This window comes from Phlebotomus papatasi, chromosome 3, assembly GCF_024763615.1.
Source record: "Phlebotomus papatasi isolate M1 chromosome 3, Ppap_2.1, whole genome shotgun sequence".
NCBI lineage: Eukaryota > Metazoa > Arthropoda > Insecta > Diptera > Psychodidae > Phlebotomus > Phlebotomus papatasi.
In genome coordinates, this window is record NC_077224.1 from 60,076,740 (window position 1) to 60,098,620 (window position 21,881).

General features: G+C 33.5%; 1 protein-coding gene across 4 annotated transcripts in view; it reads right to left on the bottom strand.

Moving 5' to 3' along the window:
* LOC129807031 (protein madd-4) overlaps window positions 1–21,881 on the bottom strand; it is a 168,141-nt gene that overhangs the window by 58,140 nt on the left and 88,120 nt on the right. For all 4 annotated transcript variants that reach the window (XM_055855981.1, XM_055855980.1, XM_055855983.1 and 1 more), the window contains 3 exons: window positions 21,212–21,377; window positions 12,739–12,883; window positions 6,214–6,542 (listed from right to left, as the gene is read on the bottom strand). In XM_055855981.1, coding sequence (XP_055711956.1) covers window positions 6,214–6,542; window positions 12,739–12,883; window positions 21,212–21,377 — 640 coding nt within the window. The remainder of the gene's footprint in view (window positions 1–6,213; window positions 6,543–12,738; window positions 12,884–21,211; window positions 21,378–21,881) is intronic.

Consider the following 21,881-nt stretch of genomic DNA (forward strand, 5'->3'; position numbering starts at 1 on the left):
CCTTCTGGTAAAGAAAACGTTATGTAAAAAGAAGAGATAAAATTCATGTTGTATTTTCTCCATTTAATTCTTCCTGTTTTAATTTACTTGCTTTCACTGCACAGCATTCCAAAATACTCTTCAAAAAGCCAAATTTCTTGCTAAACATAAATCTGAGTAGGGAAAATTATCACAGAATGATTTTGCAATTTTACCATATATGTACATATTCTTGTTTTTTAAGTATACTAAGTGTTTAAGTAAATCTATTCCATCTTCATTTATATGCATTATCATCGTGAAGAGGAAGGAAGAATGGTAAGTTTGGGAAGATTTTCAACTTCAAATTGTATGTTTTACGGTCAAATTTATGATGGGTGGAAATATTGCGCAAAACCTACATACGCTACTTTTATGATCTTGGCAGTAGCAATATTTTCTGATAGAGGAAATTAGGGTAGATCTGGACAATTTTGAATTTAACAAAAAATGTGACTTTGGCTTTATTTAATCCTTGAGTAAAAGTGTAGTCAGTATACTGGAAAATAAATCAAATTTTCTAGGAATATAAAAGTTATATGTCACTGTGCATTTTCATTGAGCATTATTCATTATTTTTATTTATTAGTTTAATAATTAAAAAAATGCGTTTATTTTGCAAAACAAAAAAGAACACTTTAAAATTAACAATGAATACACTGAGTGAGAGAAATCCGAAAAAGTTAAAATAACATTCCGGAAATGTTTATTTTACACTGCAGTATTGATCCGAAATCGGTGTAAATATTACCCTTTTTAGGTATATTAAGGGTTAAAGTTATCCTTTTTCATGTTAAAAAGGTGTAAAATTAACATTAAAAAATGTTGATATATTTTTAGACCTAAAAAGTGTTAAAGTTACGAGGAAAAAAAGTTAATCGCACCCCCGTTTTTTTCTCAGTGTAATTAAAATAGCGAAAAACCTGAAAGAATGATTATTGAAAATATTTTTCAATAGTTTTTTCAAACTCTTTTTTATATCATTCTAATTTCAAAAATTTCGTATAAAATTAAATTTATATGATTCTCATCTATTTTGTTTGTGAAAAAGTCAAAATTAACCTTCTGAGAAAATCCCGTATGGTACTGCCCCAAAACCGTATTAAAAAAAAATTATAATATTTTTGACCCAATAAATTTTTTGATCATTTCTTTGCCATGTAATGCAAACATCCCTATAGAGATTTCCTTTGTGGAGTCATATATTTGATTAAAGCATCGCATTGCTAGAAACTGTCCTGTGCCAATGGACCCCACTTTCCTCTATACAACCCGTTCTGCCAATGCAGACTTTAATAATGTCTTGCTAGTGCCTGGATGTTGTAAACGTTATTTTTTTAGGTATGAGTAATTAATTATCATACATCTCGCTAAAACCACTTTACCACTTACTATCCATCTGCACTAAAAATTAAAAATTACCACATTTATGTAATAGGGATTATAATACATATTGTAGTTGCACTCCTCATTTGTTGAAAATTATTGTTTACTAGTCAAAAATAGTTTGTTTTTTTTTTGTTAATAAGTATTATTATTTTTGAGAAGTTTTTTTTTCTAAAAAATATTTGACTTTTGTCTCTTTTCTCCTTTAATCTTTTAAACCAATGTTTCCGAGGGATTTTCCTCCTTCTTCCCGCTATGGATATTGTTGGGAAAAAATTGTCACTAAAATTGTTACTTACTACTGTATTGTTACTTACATTCTAGATTTTCTACAAAGAACACATCCTCTCGGGAGATTAAAGTCTGCCGAGAGATTAAAGGAGAAAAGAACCGTGCTTTACTACTCTTGATATATAATTTATTAGCCGAAATAATTAGATGCATTTATATCGTTAATACAAATATTTTCCATCATACATTTTTTACGATTTTCGTAAGTTAGGTCATTAAAGTTACCTACTTCAAGACTTGGCCGGAAATTTGCTAGATATTTTACTATATGAAGTTTTTCATGCACAGCTTAGGCTTAGAGTAAATGTTTATGAGTAGGCATAAGAAAAATAATTTACTACTAATTGCCTATTTGTTCTTAGTTGTGCTTTTAAACTTATAGGGCTGAGCAATTTGAAACTTCAAAAATACAAATCTTAATTCCAGAACAAGAACGAACTGTTCAAAAGCATTTTAAAGTTCTTAAAAATTCATAATTGAGGCTGTGATAATATATATTTTTTTTAATTTTGTTTATGCGTCCAATTTTGGAAATATTACTAAAAATCCAATATGGTAAAATGGCCAAAATGTAATGAATTCTACTTTACAATACTATTTATCTATTTAGTTTTTCCAATCAGCTGTACATATTATCTTTAAATGGAAAATTGGCACACTTTCCCTTCACTTTTTTCAATTATATCTAAATAATCAGAAATATTTTTTTTTCATAATCGGGATAATAAAAACTTTGCTCAATGGTGCTTTTGATGTGAAATATCTTTTTGTCATTCACGATTTTTTCCATTTGAAATATTTTATTCATTGATGTAGAAGTATTTTAATATTAATACTGCATTACTGATACAAATTTAATATCAAAAGATCATTAAGAATATTGGTCATGTAATGCTTTTTAATTTATTAAACTATGTGAATTATATAGAAACTTGTAATTGCATAATTACATAATAATTTGATGTTTATTAGAAATGGATTATAATTAATAAATTTTAGTATTTTTCGTGTTTCTTAATATCTATCCCTATGCTTCATATATTTCGAAAATAATAATATTTCAAGTTCATGAGAAACAAAGTATAATTGAGTTGTCCGAAGGTATTGTACTCCCCACTAAAATCTTAAGTATACAGAGAAAAAATAAAATTCGTAATATAGTTAATCAATGTTTGTGGATTTATACTAGGACAAAATGTTCGTAAAATTGTATCATTTGTTCGTAAAGTTTTGTTTGCCTGATGAACATTTTACGAACATTTTTTTGTGTGTTTACGAACATTTACGAACAAATGTTTGTAAAAGTATAAAAAATGCTCATCAAGTGATATTGTTACGAACAATATTTGTGAAAAAGTAGGGTGGAATCACCAGTTCTCGCCAGTGCCCCACTTCTCGCCACTTACATTGAAATCGCTATTTCTCGCAATTTATGAAATAAATGAGTCGCAATTTTTTTGTATTGTGTCTGCTTCTACGCATAGAATCGAAAAATAATAATTATTCGTTTTGGATTCACGATTTTGATCACTTTTTAGAGCAATATTTTAAGCAAGTGCATCGAATCCAACATCTCTTACCAAATGTACTAAGTGTCGTCAAATTTTCATCAGGCCAAAAATACCTATTTGGGTAAATAATTTGTCTATTGAATATTTAATTGCACTTGTGGAATACATAAAATTTGTATTTAGTCAATTAATATTTCATTTTATATTATTTTTGTATAAAAATGAGGCATGGCGAGAAGTGGTAATATTCTGGAATTGATTTTACCACCTGTCGCCATATCTTTTCAATAGGCGACGCTAACTTCACTTCGTACATTCTCAGTAGTCAAATCTGCATTGTTTACTTTCTGCAAAAGCCCCATAATTTGATTTCTCAAATAAAAGTGAAGAAAAATCATTTAAAGAGAGTAATAATAAAGTGATCACAAGGAAAGAGAAATGGTGAATGTATTCTTTTCATAGCATTGCCTAAAATAACCGAATGTGGTTCTTTTCAAGTGGGTGGCAAGAAGTGGTTACAAATTTTACAAAACTGGCGAAAAGTGGTAAAAAGTGGCGACGAAATGGTTATTTTTGCATTATTAATAAAAATCAGTTTTTTAAGTAGTCCAGCGTTATGTTCTAGGATTATTGTTTTCACGTATCTAGAGCCAATACATCTAAGTAACTTTGTGTCAAATTTGACTTATCTTGTAACAAGGATTCAAAAGTTATGATTAAATGAATTTAATTTTTTCCTAAACATGGCGATAGCCGGTTATTCCACCCTACAAACTTTTACGATCTTGTTTGTGGGTTACACGATTGACGAGCATTTCGTAAGTCCTCCATAGGAATTCACAAACCTTTACGAACATTTTTACAAAATATTTTTTTCTGTGTAGAAGTTTCGTAAAATATTGTACTTTTGTTACAAACATTGTTTGTAATATGACCAGTTGACGAGCATTTTTTGTTATTTTACAAACATTTGTTCACAAATGTTCGTAAATACACAGAAAAATGCTCGCAAAACTTTGTCATTTATTCGTAATATTTTTCCAACCAAATAAAATTGTATGAACAAGCGTTTGTAAAAAAGAATGCTCGTCAGGTGATAATCTCACGAACAAAGTTTGTGGAAAGTACAAACTTTTACGAACAATGTAGTGGGTTATACGATTTACAAAAAATTTTCAAGTCACTGATAGGAATTTACAAAGAATTTTACAAAATATTTAAATATATGTAGGAAAACTAATCTTCAGGACATAAATTTAACAAAATCTGATGTAATGACTAAATCATATTCGAAGTTTTTAAAGTCTGACAGAAAGTGATGATAAATAAGAAAACATAAAACATTGGACTTCCCAATATTAGTAAAATTGTCGTGGATTTATTTGGTGTGCCAGACACGTTTATCAATCTTGTCAAAAAATTACGACAAGAAGAGTCTGAGAGCGAGCAATGATGTTAGTATCTCAAATGTCGTAAATCCATATCGATTGAATGTATTGTATTTATAAAATAATTAGAACTGTATCAATGCTTCTCCATGATAGAGAATCTCGAATTCCCATTTATATTATGGGAAGCTGGGACCGTGGTAAACATTGGGCAGTTATAAACACTGATTTTGCATAACTGCTTATATATATAATTGCTTTTGCTTTTGAACTAGTGCTCTTGAAAGTATAATTTAGAGATAATAGAAATTAAAGAATTTCATATTTGAGTAATAGCGACCATCGCCGTCTTAACAATCGTTGGTGACTAATCTGTAATGAGTGAGAACTAAGAACGGTGGAAAACTCGTTCTCGGTGTCTAATAAAAATATCTCAGTCATCTCAGTATTTCTATAATTATCTAAATAAAACATTGTTGTGTATACAACTACCCTGTGATTAGTAGTAGAAAGTGTCCATGCTTTGCACGGTCCCAAACTTCATACTAACTAAATAATTCCTATGTTTTTCAATAAATGTGACTCTCACTAAAAAGCTTGCGTCCTTTTTAATGACCTCATTAAGAAGCTTTCCCCTACTGCCCCAGTTTCCCCTAACCCTATAAATTTCACATTATTTTTGGATTTTTTTTGCTTTAGTGACACTCTCAATGTAATATTTGTTACAGAAAAAATATTCATAGTCGAAGAGAAAACAATCGACGAAGCGACGAAGTTATCGAGACTATAAAGATGCCAAATTAATAAATTTTTTTAGTCATTTTGCTAATGTAAAATTGGAAACGTATAAACGACGTCTTCATGACCAAAGAAATTAATAAAGCTGCATGAATACTAAGAAAAAAAAGAGGGTGCGATTAAGTTTTTTTCATTTAATGTTAATTTAGTTTTTTAATGTTAATTTTACACCTTTTTAAGGGTAAAATTAACATGAAAAAGGGTTAATTTAACCCCCAATACACCTAAAAAGGGTAATATTTACACCGATTTCGGATCAATACTGCAGGGTAAAATTAACATTTCCGGAATGTTATTTTAACTTTTCGGATTTCTCTCAGTGAATGTCTAAAGTTATTGTTATGTGATAAAATTCGAATATCTCTTAGCAGAATTTAACAGGAATTTACAGGGACTATGATGTTTGGTAGTCGCATTAAAATCATCTCAGTTTAAGTTTAAACAGTATAGAAGTAGATGGCTCATAATAAAGTTATAATCCGAAAATCTTCCTATATTTCAGGGGTAATATGTTTCACAAACTACCCCACCAAAATCCCTTGGTCTTTCAACGTTATCATTTAACTTTCGACTCAAACAATACATAGCAATTGATATGTGGGGAAATCCCCCGGAAAATCTCATTTGCTATCAATTGCCAATTCAATGGAAATCTTAAAAGGTCTGGATGGGGATGAATATCAATGCAAATGCGTCTCTTGGGTGATTGATTACTGAACGGAGATGGAAAGCATGAGGGGAATGCCTGAGCATGCGATTGCTGATGCGTTATGAAAGCACTTTGGCATGCAGGATGGACCAGTACAAAATGTTCAACTTACCCCAGACCAATCCGATGCCACCCAATTGGGACAGTCGTGCATATTGCAGATCTCTTGTGTGTTTGGCTTTGGACTGCGACAATGTTCATCTGCAACCTTATTCTTAACACCCAGACTTTCTTCCACGCAAATCACCAAACGATCTCGAACACCACCACCACAGGTCTTACTGCAAATACCCCATTCGTCTGTCACCCACTTTGGGGGACATTGGTGGGTGTTGCAGTGAATTACGGCGGGTTCTGGTCGCGTGGCTGAACTGCACTGGGACTCATCCACTTCGATTCCCGTCACGCGATTCCGACACGTGGGTCTGGCCATTTTGTACCCTGAAAATGCATATTTCTCATTAGAGAATCTTTTAAGTGCACAAAAGTCCAATTACCGAAACTTTTTAAATTATTCCATAAATTCTACATATTCTTGAATGGTACGCAATTCATCAGTTGAAGCCTTTCAGTACAAAATTTAAAAGTTTTTCAGGTTATATTCTGAGGAATGCAATCGGAAATTCATTTATTCATTTGTGTATACCGCAATAAATAACTATAATAAGTATATGAACTAACTAGCAATTTCGGTGCTTCACCATTGAGTGCTGATATAATAACGTGATTGGGTCAGAAAAGGAGGTCAAGAACGGACACTCTACATTTCATAGCATAAACTTTTGATGGTAATGTAATATCAGTAAATGGAATCAAATATTCAGCATTTCATTGGCTATTTTCCAATTTATTTTTATATCAGTATGATTTTAGTTTAATTATAGTCAATCTGAATTCTTTTCAAAGAAATATAAAATTCTGGAACCGTAATTTTCCGTAGCGCAAACAATATCAAAAACGTTTCAGAGTAATTAAAAGGGGTTGGAAAGCTTCTTAACTTTTTGGAGTGATCCAACTTATGACTTAAGACGCTGTCCCCGAAATTAGTCAGTATCCTAAACAAGTACAAATTATGGTTATTTATAGCAAAATAATAGCGAAGGTTTTACATATTTTGTTTGTTTAATCCTTTGAAGACTAAATGCGTCTACTGATGAATCAAAAATAAAATTCTACCTAGGGCTTGCCCTAAAAACTCATAAAATGATTTTTTCTGACTATCAATTTTTGACCCTCTCGCCCTTAAACATTTAAATTTAAATTAAAGATTTAAATGGTTCAATTGTACGCATGATACCGTTTCTCCAGGCTCGTTGTGAGTCAAAAACGAGTTGAAGTGCACAGAGCAATTGGCTAAGAGCAGTGACAAAGACAATCAGAGTCATTGCCCCTATAGAGCTCAGTTGGTAGAGCATTCGCCTAGACAGCGAAAGGCCCCTACTTCAAGCTTGGGTGGAGGCAGGAATTTTTTCCTGTCTCTATTTGGGTTAAATTTGTGGGTTAGGAATCACTTGTTATGATTGTCGCTCTCTCTGTGCATAAACACAAAATTTCTTGGGATTACGTACCAAGCGAACAGAAGTCTGTTCAATCAGTTTCACATTAAAGATTTAGGGTAAACTGGAGCACCATCAAACACGGGGTAGTACCAAACACTAATTTTTATTTCTAAACTACTTAGACTATCTCGATTATTTCTTCAGTGGACAAGCATCCATATAGCGCCTATAAATTTCTATAGGGCTGCGACTTCTTGGTCAGTAAAAAATGAAATTTTGTCAGTTAAAAATTAAATTTGGTTAGTAAAAAGTCAAATTTGGTCAGTAAAAAATAAGATATGGACAGTAAAAAATAAAGAATCTGGTCAGTAAAAAATCAAATTCGGTCGAAGAAAAGTCAAACTTGGTCAGAATTTGATTTTTTACTGAGCAATTTGAATTTTTTACTGACCAAAAAAATTTTGCCATTTCTATACGTCTTGTCCTCTGAAGTCGCATATATCTGACTAAAAAATCACAGTGTTTTGTGCTACTCCGTGTTTGGTGGTACCCCAGTTTCCCCTAACCGCATAAAAAGTCGATATCCGAGTGAGTGTGGATTTTTACATCTGCATATAACAGTTGTTTTTATTTCAAATATGATTTAATAGAAAAAAAATCTAGTCTAAGAACTATGATTCCATTTTCATATATCTTTAAAATTTCTTCAAATATTTTTCACAATTGACTTATTAATTATATTCAACGTATCAATCAGATATTCTTTGTCTCATGCAGTTTTATTGAATAATGGAAATCAATGCAATGATTGTTTTCCGTTAGAGTAAACAATATTAGTGAAAAGGACAAAGAAATTCATTCTCAACTTAAAATTCTTATAAGGAAGCTAGAAACTTTAAGAAAATAAAATTGCATGGTTTTATTGCTATTTTCATAATATCATTAAAAAATGATTACAGATTTCTCTGAGTATATTGATAGATTGATAGAATAGAGCTCTCTAAATAGAGTCCTGTAGGGCAATCCCGTAAGTCTTATGGCATTGTCACACGTGAATTCGAAACCTTACAATCTTTCCATTCACAGCTGAAATTTAATTTTCCAATAATGTCTTAAATAAAAAAAAATATATGGAACTTTATTAGCATCAAATGTCGTTGTTCTCGGAAAATTCAAATTCAATTTCGAATTTTCGAATTAAATTTTCGTAAAAGGTGGAAAAAATGTATGATACATTTAACGTTAAGAAGCTATAAAAAGACATCTAAAGTGATTATGAGGGAAAATATAATGGATCAGGAATATTATGTGCGTCATTGCGTTATTTTTCTTTACATAAAAGCGAAGATTGAGACACGAGACTTTTCGAAATTCGAGTAAGTTGTATTCCGATTATCATTTGTTCAAATCTCTATCGAAAATTATAGGTGCAAAAATATGAATTTTCCAGAATCGGTCAAAAACCACTTTTCGAACTATCTTGAAGAAAAAGAGTCTTTTCAAAAAATCTTTTATCAGTTCATAACGTGATGAAATCTATTCTAATTTGCTAATGATTTTTGTTTTATCCATAGCATCGGGCAAGCGTCACATGATTTTTAAGAAATCTTTGTGGGAGAAATACAATGTGAAAGGGACAGATAATCCTAACCGGCTTATGTAGGTGAGATTCTTAACGTGAGCTAACTCGGAGTGCATGCAAATTCGATTTGGAGCTGAAGTTGGGAGACGCCATTCAGTTATCTTGAATAAAATTCGTGAAATTATACAAATTTTGTATTTAAACCAAAATATCGAGGATTTGGATGAACTGACAGAAAAGTGTTATATGGGTGAAATGTAGACCAGAATGTTCTCTATAATTTTTCCGTAGAACTTGAACTCATCGATTACTCAGAAGCCAAGATAAGCGAGGTTTTTTGTTTCTTAACTCGTTTTTTCATCCAGAGTGCCCCAAGTAGTCATTTGTTGAACTTCAACTATATCAAAGAATTGTTGTATTTTGTGGGACTTTCCATTTAAAACCCTATTTTAAGTGTCTTGGTGGAGTAGAGGCAGTCAAATTGGCATCTGAATGATTTCAAAGCGTTATTATTGGATAAATCAATTTTTTCACACTTAAACGGCAAAATCGGAGTGATAGCGTAGTCTGAGTGGAAAATGATGTATGGACGAAATGTAGAGACAAATGTGCTCTACAATTATGTTGAAGTAATCATCAAAATCGGTTTAGCGACAGTCGAGATAATTGAGGTTATGTGATATTGAAATTGGTTTTTTGACTGTGGCGCCCCTGGTGTTGGTCCCACGAAGTTCAAATATTTTAGAAAGTTGTAGCATTTGGTGAGATCTTTCGTTTAAGCCCTCATTCATCAAAATCGGTCACATAGAACCGGAGATATGATTTTTTGAATTTCGTGAACTTTGACCCCTCATATCTCCGGTTCTATTGAAACCACAGCGCGCATACGCACCATTTTGGAAACGTCCTAGACTGGACTACAACATACTAAAATTTCATTAACTTGCACAATGCCGTTTTTGAGAAAAGTGACTTTGAATTTCGATGAATTTTGACGCTATCACAGCGCCACCTGTGGTGACTTTTTGAACTTCCATCTGAAAGTGCTCATCGAGACGAAACCAAAAAGGTAAAATTTAGGTCGATATGTTAATTAGAACCGGAGTTAGAGGCCGGTCAATGTTCGAACTTTGACCCCTTATAGCTCGGGTCAGGGGTTATGGATCGACTTAAGGTTTTTTTTGTTTGATAGGTATAACCAACGGCTACAACATACTAAAATTTCAGCCCGATTGCATAAGGAATTTTTGAGTTATTTAACTTTTAAGATTTAAAAATTTTCTTTTTAATAATAGCGCCCCTAGCGGTGGTTTTATGAACTTGTGATGTTAGAAGAAGAAGTGGCATTTCACAAGAGCTTTCCAAAAAGCCCTCACTTTTTAAATTCTGACGATTAGAACCGGAGTTATGGCCATTTTAAGAAATTTTTTTTGGACCCTAATAGCTCGGGTCAGGGGGGTCGGGGGACCTTAAGTTTGGTATTGATGGAAAGCTCTAAGGCCCAGCTATAACATACTAAAATTTGAGCCCACTCGATGCCATAGGGGCGGAGCTATTGAGAAAACAAAAAAAGGGGGGTCTTCAAAATGGCGGAAGGAGGGGTGGGGGGTGGGGGGTCAATGCACCAAGTTGCAATTTTCACCCGATATATAACCTTTGCCGAAAACCGCAAGTCGATATCTTTTTTAGTTTAGGAGCTATTAAGCTCCAAAGAGCGGCCGGCCGGCCGGCCGGGAACGTAAAATAGCCACATATATATTCGTGATCAGGAAGTGGCGAAACACATTTTGGCCAAGTTTGAGGTCGATCGGACGACATGAAATTTTGTTAGGATTATAGTAGGTGAGATTGTTAAGAATCTCACCTAATAACAATGAAAATAGACGATTCCAGAAGTCATCGGGATGCACCAATCACTCAGGGAAAGCATAAATTAACTCCTGTACTTTCGGTTCGGTCTCAAAGTACTCATTAGCAGCTTCGTCTTTCAAACATTATTCTGTGTAAGACTTGTTTAGAGTTTTAGTCTAGAGAAAAAAACGGGGGCACTTTTGTACACCGTCTTTTCACAATTTTCTGATTTTTAACACAATTTTGATTTTTGTCTTCTTTTTGAATTTGCTGGGAGTTTTTCATTCGCATTGGGCAATCCGAAAGTGAAGAAAAGATTTTTATCTACAAAATTTCTCTCTGTGATTGGTGCTTTTCGACGACTCCTGGACAACCTTATTGTGATTTCACCAAAACGTTCTATTCGCGTAGATCTGTTTAGAATGGTGGTCTTCAAAACTGTAATTTTGAATTCAATTCCGATTTTGAGATTCTTTCATCAAGCGATTCTTTCATCAAGATATCAAGCGATCACCAAATGCTTGGGTACGTGTGTCGAATTCCGGCCAGCTTGCAATTCCGGCCACCTTTTTTGTTTCTTGAATTTCCATAAATTTTTACTTTTTACATACTCTAGAGATTATACAATGCGAAAGAATAGCAAAAAATGTAGCTTTGACAAACAAGAAGACGTGAAAAAGACATTGGAAGAATTCCGGAAGGGCAAGGAACTATGAGAATGAAGGTGGCCGAAATAGGGCACCAAAGCTATGTTTACATTTTTATTCATTTTAAAATGTAATAAGAATGATTTTAGAGTAAATAAAGACGATAAACTGTCTAGAAGGTTCCAAGCAACGCTCCTTAAGAAGAAAGAATTAAAAAAAACAATTTGTATTAAAAATATTACATTTCAAACTTGAGACTTTTTCGCTTGCATGCAACTATGCCGAAATTTGGCACACTTACCCTATCTGATTTCAATTCAGCTTAAAACCTTCGTAAGTACAGCTGAATTCTGCTAATCTTAAAATAACTCTCGCGAAGCAGTGCCACTTCCATATAATTGGTTACCACTTTATGTTCGAGAATTGCTGACCGATCAGCATAATTTGCTGATAGACTCTGCAAAAATATTCTGAAAACTCTGCTTTTTTCAGCTAACTATTCTCGTTGCGGAATATATTTAGAAAGTTCAAAAAAAAATACATTTTTTGCTATTAAATAGAAACTCACTATCAGTTAAACTTCTTAATAAAACCTGTTGAGATTCTGTTGAAATGGATTTCGAGTAGAACTTCTATTTGAGTGTCCGTCTTTCCCAAATTTAAACTACTGTGCATTCAGTAGATTTCGAATATTAATTTTTTTAAATTATGTAATAGCTGTACTAGCTTGAAGGAAAATGTAGATGATTGTAAAATAAATGAGTTTGTGGAATGAATGAATTTTATCAACATCATTGAACAATTTAGCAGTGTCTCTTACAGATTAATACGTTGGATTAAAAATTATGCAGGGTATTTGTTAGACTGACGAAGAATATTTTACATCTAAAGATTGCAGTACAAGATATTTGCTTTATGATACTTTTTATCATGTCCAAGAATAATTGCAAGGTAAACAGGAGTATACTGTGATAGAGGGGATAAAAGCAGATAAAAATTTCATTTTAACCCTCCTGAAGAATAAAGTTGCATTTGACGATAAGGTATCTCCTACTCACCTCCCCCACATGTAACTGAGCATAGAGACATTTCCGTGGTGTCCCAGTGATAGAGAGGTTGCTTGCAGGAGCTGCCATCGCCACCACAGACTCCACAGGCATCCACCTTCTTGTTTGACCCAATTCGCAGGTCACAGCCGACACGCTGCAAAAGAGGAACAATTTGCACATTTTATCAAAATATTCCTTCTGCCTAACACAGTACCAACATTTTGCCAACATTCGCCAACATTTTCCCACCAACTTGTCACTCATGGGTTGCGATAATGGCAATTGGGGGAATCCTCTGGCCTCAAGACTCATGCGAAAACTCTACGATGGAGTTTACACACCGCGAAATATTTCTCATGGCACAATTTAGTAAAATTAAATCCAGAGGATTAGTTTGCTGGAGAGTTGGAAAGCACGACATGGTGTTTGAGCAGGTAAATCAAATTTTATGTCGGCACACCCCCTATTTTATACACAAATTCACACTAATCCTCCTGAGGTTACTGAAGAGATTCTCATGAACACCTCTGCAGTGCACCTTGGAAAACTTTCATCCCTAGCATTTTCAGGGGTTGGTTGAATTTATGCTAAATCGAAAATATACTCTCTGCAGAGCTTTTTTTTGCCTTTCTGGGTGGAACTGTTGGATTTCTCTGGTACATATCAATGCCCAAGGAAAATTCGCAAAATGCTCGAAATCTCAAGTTTTTTTTGCTTTTGCTTTTGGATACCGAATAAAAGCGATACATAAATAATCTCAGGATATGTTTAACACGTTTAACATAATGTTAAAAAAAGGGTGGTAAAGCGTTGTAGACTTTGCGAAATGTTCGAACTCGAATGCGTAACTTAGATACTATATCTCGAAAATATTTTCTCATCGTTTACCATTTAACAGTTCATAACTGATTTGAACCAATTCATAAATCATTCAAAATATTCTCCAAAATAGCTTAGGAGAAATATATACAATTTTCGGACAAAAAATATTTATCGGTTCATAAACGGTCATTTACTGGTTTAGAACTCTTTGAAACCGGTTCAATCTTAAAAATAAAGTGATCGTTTGAACATAATTCACTGTTTTTCACTATCTTTTACAAATAGTGCTGCATTTCTCTAATGGAACACGTATATCAAAAATAAAGATACAAAACGGAATTCTTTTTAGGTATGATTCCTTCATAATCACACCTATTTCAAAAGAGATGGCAAAGCGTCCCAGCTTTGCGGAATGCTCGAACTCATGAGAAAGGCCTATCTGTGTTATCATCTTTTCGCATCTGGGTACATACAGCTTTACTATCGATAAAATTGAATGATAAATTTAAAAAAAACAACACCATTTCGAAATAGGAAACTGCTTAAGATAAGTAGATTTTAGATTTTAGCATGAGTAACAAGCTTTCGAACAATAAAAAAAGTAAATAGGAGAAAGATACATCAAATACAAATTCTACACCAACTCATACTACGTCGGACGCAATCGGGTTGGAAATTTCAAGATCTTTAAAAAAATGCAAATTTAAGCAAATCGGTTGAAAAATAGGCTCTCCAAAGTGGTTAAATTTTGATCTTCGAAAATTCAATATCGAAATGGTTTTAGAAACATACGTTTCAAAGCACGAAATATATACTTTGACTACATCTAAAACATATTCGAAAATAAAAGAAAACGTAGGAGCCGTTTTCGAAATAAACCAAAAAACATGGTTTTAGCGGAAAATGAGGGGGATGGCGTGAAAAAGAAAAAACACTGTCCTAAATAATGTTGACTTCTGGAGGGGAGGGGTCGTCGAAGACTGGAAGTCAATATCTCTTACCGTTTTGCCTCTAGCCGTGACACAAGTTGAAAAAAGCGGATTATATAACTGCTCTCTCTTTGATTTCGAGCAGTAAAAATCATTTTATATTGTGGTGATGATCCGACTTTCAATGTAAATTCATGCTTAATTTATGTTACACAAGTAAAAATTAAAGATTGATCTTTAATCTCTTTAAAAGATGGACCATATTCGAACCACTGCAAGATTCGAAATAAAACCTTTGAGTTTTAAAATTAATCCAAAAGATTTCATCCAAGGTCTTCGAGGAATCAAAATTTTTATAAATTTATTATTATTGTATGATATTGTATTGTATTGTATTTATTTTTCATTAAATATTTCATTAAATATTAAAAATTTCATTAAATATGTGTGATGAAAGTTTAACGTGAATCTTAAATTTTTACAAGTTTAAAATGATAATGTAAGCAGTCTCAAATACTGCACTGTGGAATTGAGTGTAGATTCCTGAACGCGAATTCTGTAACAGTCTTATAATTACCAATGACAAATTTTCTCAGAAAACTGGGTAGTAGGACAACATTGAGTAAAGAGTAATGCAACAAGTTGAGCCCTGAAGGACCATTGCAAAGACATGTAATAAGCTATTATTAATTTACAGAGTTTTCCTAAATTTATTACATAACATAGAGACTTTAACTTTGTGATATAATGTTCTCATACCGTTAGAGAATACGCCCCCTGGTAATGTATAGTGATTTCGAACTTGGAGAACTATCATGCATCTGAATGTTGAAACAAAGTATAAAGACAATTCGTGCACGATTTACCGCTTCTTAATTTTTTAACGTCAAATTGGGTTAAGTGACTTAATGCTAAAGTCAAAATTTAGACCCCCGATTTCGTACACAGAAAAAAAATTTGTAAAAATGTTCGTTAATTGTTTGTGAATTCCTATGGAGGTCTTATGAAATGCTCGTAAATTGTATAACCCACAAACAAGTTCGTAAAAGTTTGTACTTTTTCACAAATATTAATCGTAACATGATCACTTGATGAGCATTTTTTGTACTATTACAAATATTTGTTCTTAAATATTCGTAAACGCACAAATATATTTGTAAAATTTTGTCATTTGTTCGTAAATATTTGTTTGCCTGACGAACATTTTACGAACAAATGACAAAATTTTTACGAACATATTTGTGCGTTTACGAATATTTACGAACAAAGGTTTGTAATAGTACAAAAACTGTTCATCATGTGATCATGCTACGAACAATGTTTGTGAAAAAGTACAAATTTTTACGAACTTGTTTATGGGTTATACGATTTACGAGCATTTCGTTAGTGCCCCATAGGAATTCACATTTACGAACATTTTTACAAAATATTTTTTTCATGTAAGTGTAATTTTTAACTTACCGATGTAGTGAAATTATCCAAATTTATTCGTAGATTTTTCTCAAAAATATGGCTAAGATACCAAGTTGATATGACCTGCACTTTTATGGATTTAATAAAAATAATTAGGGTTTCACTTATGTACAGCTTGGTACAAAGCGAATTTTGTATAAACAAAAAGAAACATTTACCACAAATGACATCAATGGGTCACATTTGAAGTAGGAGTTGTGTTTTTTTTGCATTTTAAAGTATGATATGATTCCCCGTATGTGAATTGCAATAAGAAACTCAGCTAAAATCGAAGAATCTATTGCCCTTTCTCTTAAAGTGCGAGCAATAATAACTTGTTCTTCTCAATGACTGCACTTTTCCTCTTCATCTTACACATTATCCCAAAAGAGAGAAAATGTGTCTGAGTAGGTGGAAAATTGCTGTGGGGTTTGAGAAAGAAAAGTCCTGTGAATGGTGTAAAGTTAATTTTCTTCCATTTTCCTTCTGTACCAGGAAGACATGGAATGTAACAAGACCCACTCAATGGACCAACTTTTTCCTCCGTGAAATTATTAATGTCCTTCTGTGGCTCTTAACACCACGTCTTATAGCACTTTTTTTGACACATTTTTCGGCTGGTGATTTCATACTAAGTTTTAGCAAAAGGAAGAGTAACTTTTGTCTGTGACAATTTGTCGCTTCTTACCATTCCTATTTTCTTCCCCTCTTACTATTTTCAATGTTCAACCCAGGAAAGAACATTGCTTTTGCTCAGGGAATGGGTTTTTTCTTTTGCGGGGGAAATCGGAGAAAATTCCATGAAATCAATGTTAAAATGTTTTCAGAAAAAAGGTAGAGATGAAAGTAGAAAATTTCAGCATATTGTTAGTGTTACTGATCTTATATCTCATACCCCAAGCCCTAAAGAACCGTGAAATTTTGTCCCATCTTCTGAATTATTCCACCCCTGTGAAATGGTGTATTCACACAATCAACTTTCACCCACCAAATCCAGTTGAAATTCTTATGCGGATTTCCATGGAGAAAACTTTTCACCCAAACTCTCAAATTGCGAGCAAATTTGTACAGTATTTATCTCGCATTTCAGCAAGAAGAAATTCAACAAATTCAAATTGGCGAAAAATTGTCAAATTTACTGAACATTGCACTTGAATTTTGCTAAAATATGCTATGAATATGAGAAAAAAGTCTTCCTATTGAGGGACAATTTTTTCTCAAAATTATATCCTCTAAGAAAATGATTAATATTTTAGCTTTTTCGGAATTATCCTCACCCTAAATTTGTCGGAAATAATAATTTGAAAATCTGGCAAATAACATAGAAGTGAGAGTACAATGTTCTTTTCCTTGATCTCAATACATTTTAGTAATGTTTCATCAGTTTAGTGACAAATGAATTAAGATAAACCTTGATTTACAAAAAAATCACATTTTTGCAGCACTATGAATCGTAAGCTTGGATCAGTACCAGTGAGTTATTATAGTGACTGAAGTGAGCATCTAATTTCTTAACTTAGAAACTATATGTCGTACTGTCTAACTTAGGATTCAGACTACACAAAAAAAATACTTCGTAAAATTGTTCTTTATCGTTAAAGTTCTGCTTTATTTATAAACCCGCGGAAAAATTGTATTTTTAATGCAGCTCCAGCTCAATATAGCCCCATCTCCCTCTACACTCCTTTTTGCAAAACTTACATAATAATTTCAATACTTTTAATTATTTTATTAGGGGAGACTGGGGCAAGAAGTCCAAAATTTCTAATTAGTACAGTTTTATAGAAAATTTACTGCTCTACAACTCTGTGAAAGTCATTTTCTTCTATTTTGTAAGGAAATATATTTATCGAGCCGTTTTCTAAAAGGTAATTTTGTGATCATTCTCAAAATTGCTGAGGCAAATAGAATCAGGCGTAAGATATTATCACATTTTGATTCGCTTTATTACGGGATTCCGTAAATTTAAGTAAAATACCTAGATTACATATTTTCATAGGAAATTTATTCTTCTCACTTGTAAAACACCGTTTTCTTTATCTGAGCGAGAAAAGCGCATTTTAAGCTATTTTACAAAAAACACACTAAAGACTGCAAATCGTTTGACCAATGCAAACAACAAGCGGCGACACATACCATTGACGTTTCCTTTCACCGTGGGACATCAGAAATTTTTTCGGTTTTTGTTACTTTTTGCTCCATAGCTTTTGTTACTTTTTACCCTAAGTGGTCGTTTTTAATAAAAGGATTTCTGGAGCAAAGAATCTTTGTAAAATTCTGAAATGGAATTCGCGGATTTGTATTCAAAGAATAACCTGATAATTTGGGAAATATTCACCAGTGCTTCAATTTTGGAAAATAAGTAGCTAATAATTGATATCTTCTGCACGGAAAATATTTCAAAAATAGGGCTAAAAATTTCGATATTTTTTATTTTCTAAATTCCTTGTTCAAATTCTAACAAACTTACGACTTTGAAGAAGACTTATGGCGGCTATCTATGGAAAAATATTTTAGCCGCTATCTTATTTGTCTTGGAAGATATTGAATTTTAAAATTTTCGATTTGTGACTTTTTGCCCCAGTCTCCCCTACTGTTAAATTTTTAATGGATTGGATGACCAAATGAACCAAATTGGATGACCTTTGACCCTAAATAATTCAAAATGGCTAATTTTTCCGTCATAGGTATGTTTGAACAAAACGCTTGGACTACCTTCGAAAATCAGTGAAAAAGCTTCGGCGAATTTTGAGAAAAACCAAAAAACATGGTTTTTAGGTTATGGAGAGGGGATATTTGGAAAAGGGAAAAAACGTCTAGAGATATTGTTTCTTTTTATTGGGGGTCGTAAAAGACCGGAAGTCGATATTTCTTACCGTTTGACCTCTAGCTCGGAAACAAACTTAAGGTCAAATAAAAAAAAATCCAAAAAAAATTATTCAAAATCGGTACTTAACCGGTTCATTACCGTGGAAGACCGATATAGCCGGGTTCAGAATTTCAATGCCTTTCCATAAAATCCAAATTTAACCAAATCGGTTGAAAAATGGGCCCTTCCCTTGGGTTTGGACGAAATATTCGCCTGGACTACCTCTGAAACATATCCGAAAATCATTGAGAAAGCTTGGGCCAATTTTGAGAATTACCAAAAAACATGGTTTTGGAGAGGATGGAGGGGGCGTCAGGGGAAAGAAACAATGTCTGGAGATTTTTTATTGGGGGTCATCGGAGATCGGAAGTCGATATCTCTTACCGTTTAACCCTTTAAGGACGAGAGGGTCAAAAATTGAGGGTCAGAAAAAATGACTTTTTCCGACTTTTTAGACCAAAACACGATTTTGGATGGCCGTAGGAAAAAATTCATTTTTAAGTCACCGGTGACGCAATCGTCCTTAAAGAATTAAGTTTCAGGACGGTGACAAGTTGCAAAAAAAGGACGATTATATAACTGCTCTCTCTTTGAGTACGAGCAGTAAAAGTGTAGCTATCATTTCAATTTTTCAGAAAAAAGATATTATATCGTCATCCCATGTCTGCCACTTACGGTTTATTATGACACATCCTTTCAGGTAGACTAATCGAAACGATTAGACGACCATGGAGACTGATTGCTGCCGATTAGCAGATCAGGGAGACTGATCATCGCGATCAAACGAACATTGAGTCTCATTTTATGAGGACACCTCCGGTGATCGCCAGTGGAAATTTTCTTCAGTTCAAGAACAAAAACATATTTTCTGTCTGGCCCAGAGCTTTCACTCCAAGCCAGGTACAGAAAATTTAGATCAAGCAAAAATTTTGTTTTCTTTTGCTTTCTTTCTCTGGTGTTCTCATTGAATATTCATCATGCCAGCTTATTAATAAATTGAGTCTGATCTACACCGCTTAGCCGATCATGAAGATTGATCGGCGCCAATCAGCCGATAATCAAGACTAATCCACTGATTGGCTCAATCAACCGATCAGATTGATCGATCCCAATTAGCTCATCTACCACTCACGGTTCACTTGCTGACCATCTACATTTAGGGAAAACTGGGGCACCACCAAACACGGGGTAGCACCAAACACTGATTTTTATTTTTAAACTACTTGGACTATCGCAATCATTTCTTCAGTGGACCTGGACAAGCATCTCTATAATTCCTATTAATTTCTGTAAGTCTTGTCCTTTGAAGTCGAATATCTGATTAAAAAATCGCAGTGTTTGGAGGTACCCCGTATTTGGTAGTGCCCCAGTTTCCTCTACGCCCTCAAGTTTTATGCAAAAATTTAAATATTTCACAAAAAAAAAACAGTTATAGGGTGGAGTCATCACTCCTGGACGTTATATTCTTATGGATAGTGTGTAAAAATTCCTACCTAAAAACGATTTCGAATAAGCGCAAAATTGTCAATCACATCATAAATTAATAATTTAATGATTCTTCGAAATCTGTTTCAGGTGAGAACTTAAAATTTTTGCAAAATATCCATAACTGTATAACTTCATAAGTGATGACTCCACCCTATAAGTTCTTTGCAGAAATGCGATATATGATTCTTTTCTTGTTTTCAATATTATAGCTCTATGGAGCTACAATGATGCAAATGGAAGAAATAATAATAAATTGAACAAAAATATGCTTGACAAAATTTGAGAAAGAGCAAAACTTGATAGGATATAGCATTCTCCTGAAGAAGACATATTCAATATTAAGGGTGAGAAGGATGGGCAGTGAAAAATATAAAATTGAAATTTGCGACAATTTTACCATTTTCAACTCGATTTCCGGGAATTTATTGATATCATTTCCGCTCCAATGAATTTCTCTCCCATAGCTGGTTGAATCGATTTATTCAAATGCACCATCGAAAATCATGCTGTTAGCACCCTATTCCCCAAAAATCCCCCCAAGAGTTGCCCCTTTTCGAGACGATGATACTCTTGGTGAGAAGAAAATTATGGTTATTTCCTCACCATTATACTGGTATTTTGTAATCGTCTACTTTTACATCCCATACCCCATTTGATTCTCCTCGAGAGGATTTTCCACCACTTCATATTGAATAAAATGTGGGTCACAGACCATCCCCTCTAGCAAATTCATCCCACTCAAGCTTGTGTATACATCAATTGTAACCCTCCTACGCTATTCGCAAAACATAAACAGACTAAAATGATATTGAAATTACCCTGAGAAGAGACTACGTGGAATAATGTTAATTTTTACGTGGGCTTGTATTTTGGGCATGTGTGATTTTTTTTCCCACGACAGAATTGTTTACACTGAATTTACCTGACATTTCCCTTGGATACACATATCCAAGCTTCCGGGTCGACACCGTGTGCCATCCTGAACACGTGGTGATAGTTGCACAATTACGCTTGGTTCATCGTCCACCCCAGATTCATTTTCCACACTTCCAGGTATTGCTTCATCAGGCAGGTGAGCTGGTTGACCTCTGAGGTTAGAGAAAACAGAAAATAAATGGTTTTGTTTGAAAACCAAGTTGAAAACTCTAAGGCATTTAGCTATATGGCAAAAAAAACTCCCTACGAAACCATACACTAAGCAATTAATTTTTCAAGAGAGTTTATATGGCAGAAGAAAGGTGATGAAATGCTTTTAGAACGTCAACCGCCAGTTGAAGGATGTCAAAAACATTTATTAAAAACTCCTGGTTTGAAATGAAGCGTGCTCCCCGAGAAAATGCATTTTTCCACTGCTGGAAACTTTGACGGACAGCAAGAGTAATGAGTAAGACAGATAAGTTCCAAGGGGAGCAAGAAATTAAAAAAAAAAATCGTGAAAAACATGACGGGATAATAAGGTGGAAATACCAGAAATGTACGCTTCTGTGGCAATATTTAATTTTATCTTCAACCTCTGAGAAAGTTTTTCCTTTGCACACAAAAGCATGTTATAGAGAAAAAGTGGATAAAAAAGCTCTGGGCAATCTGGGTAA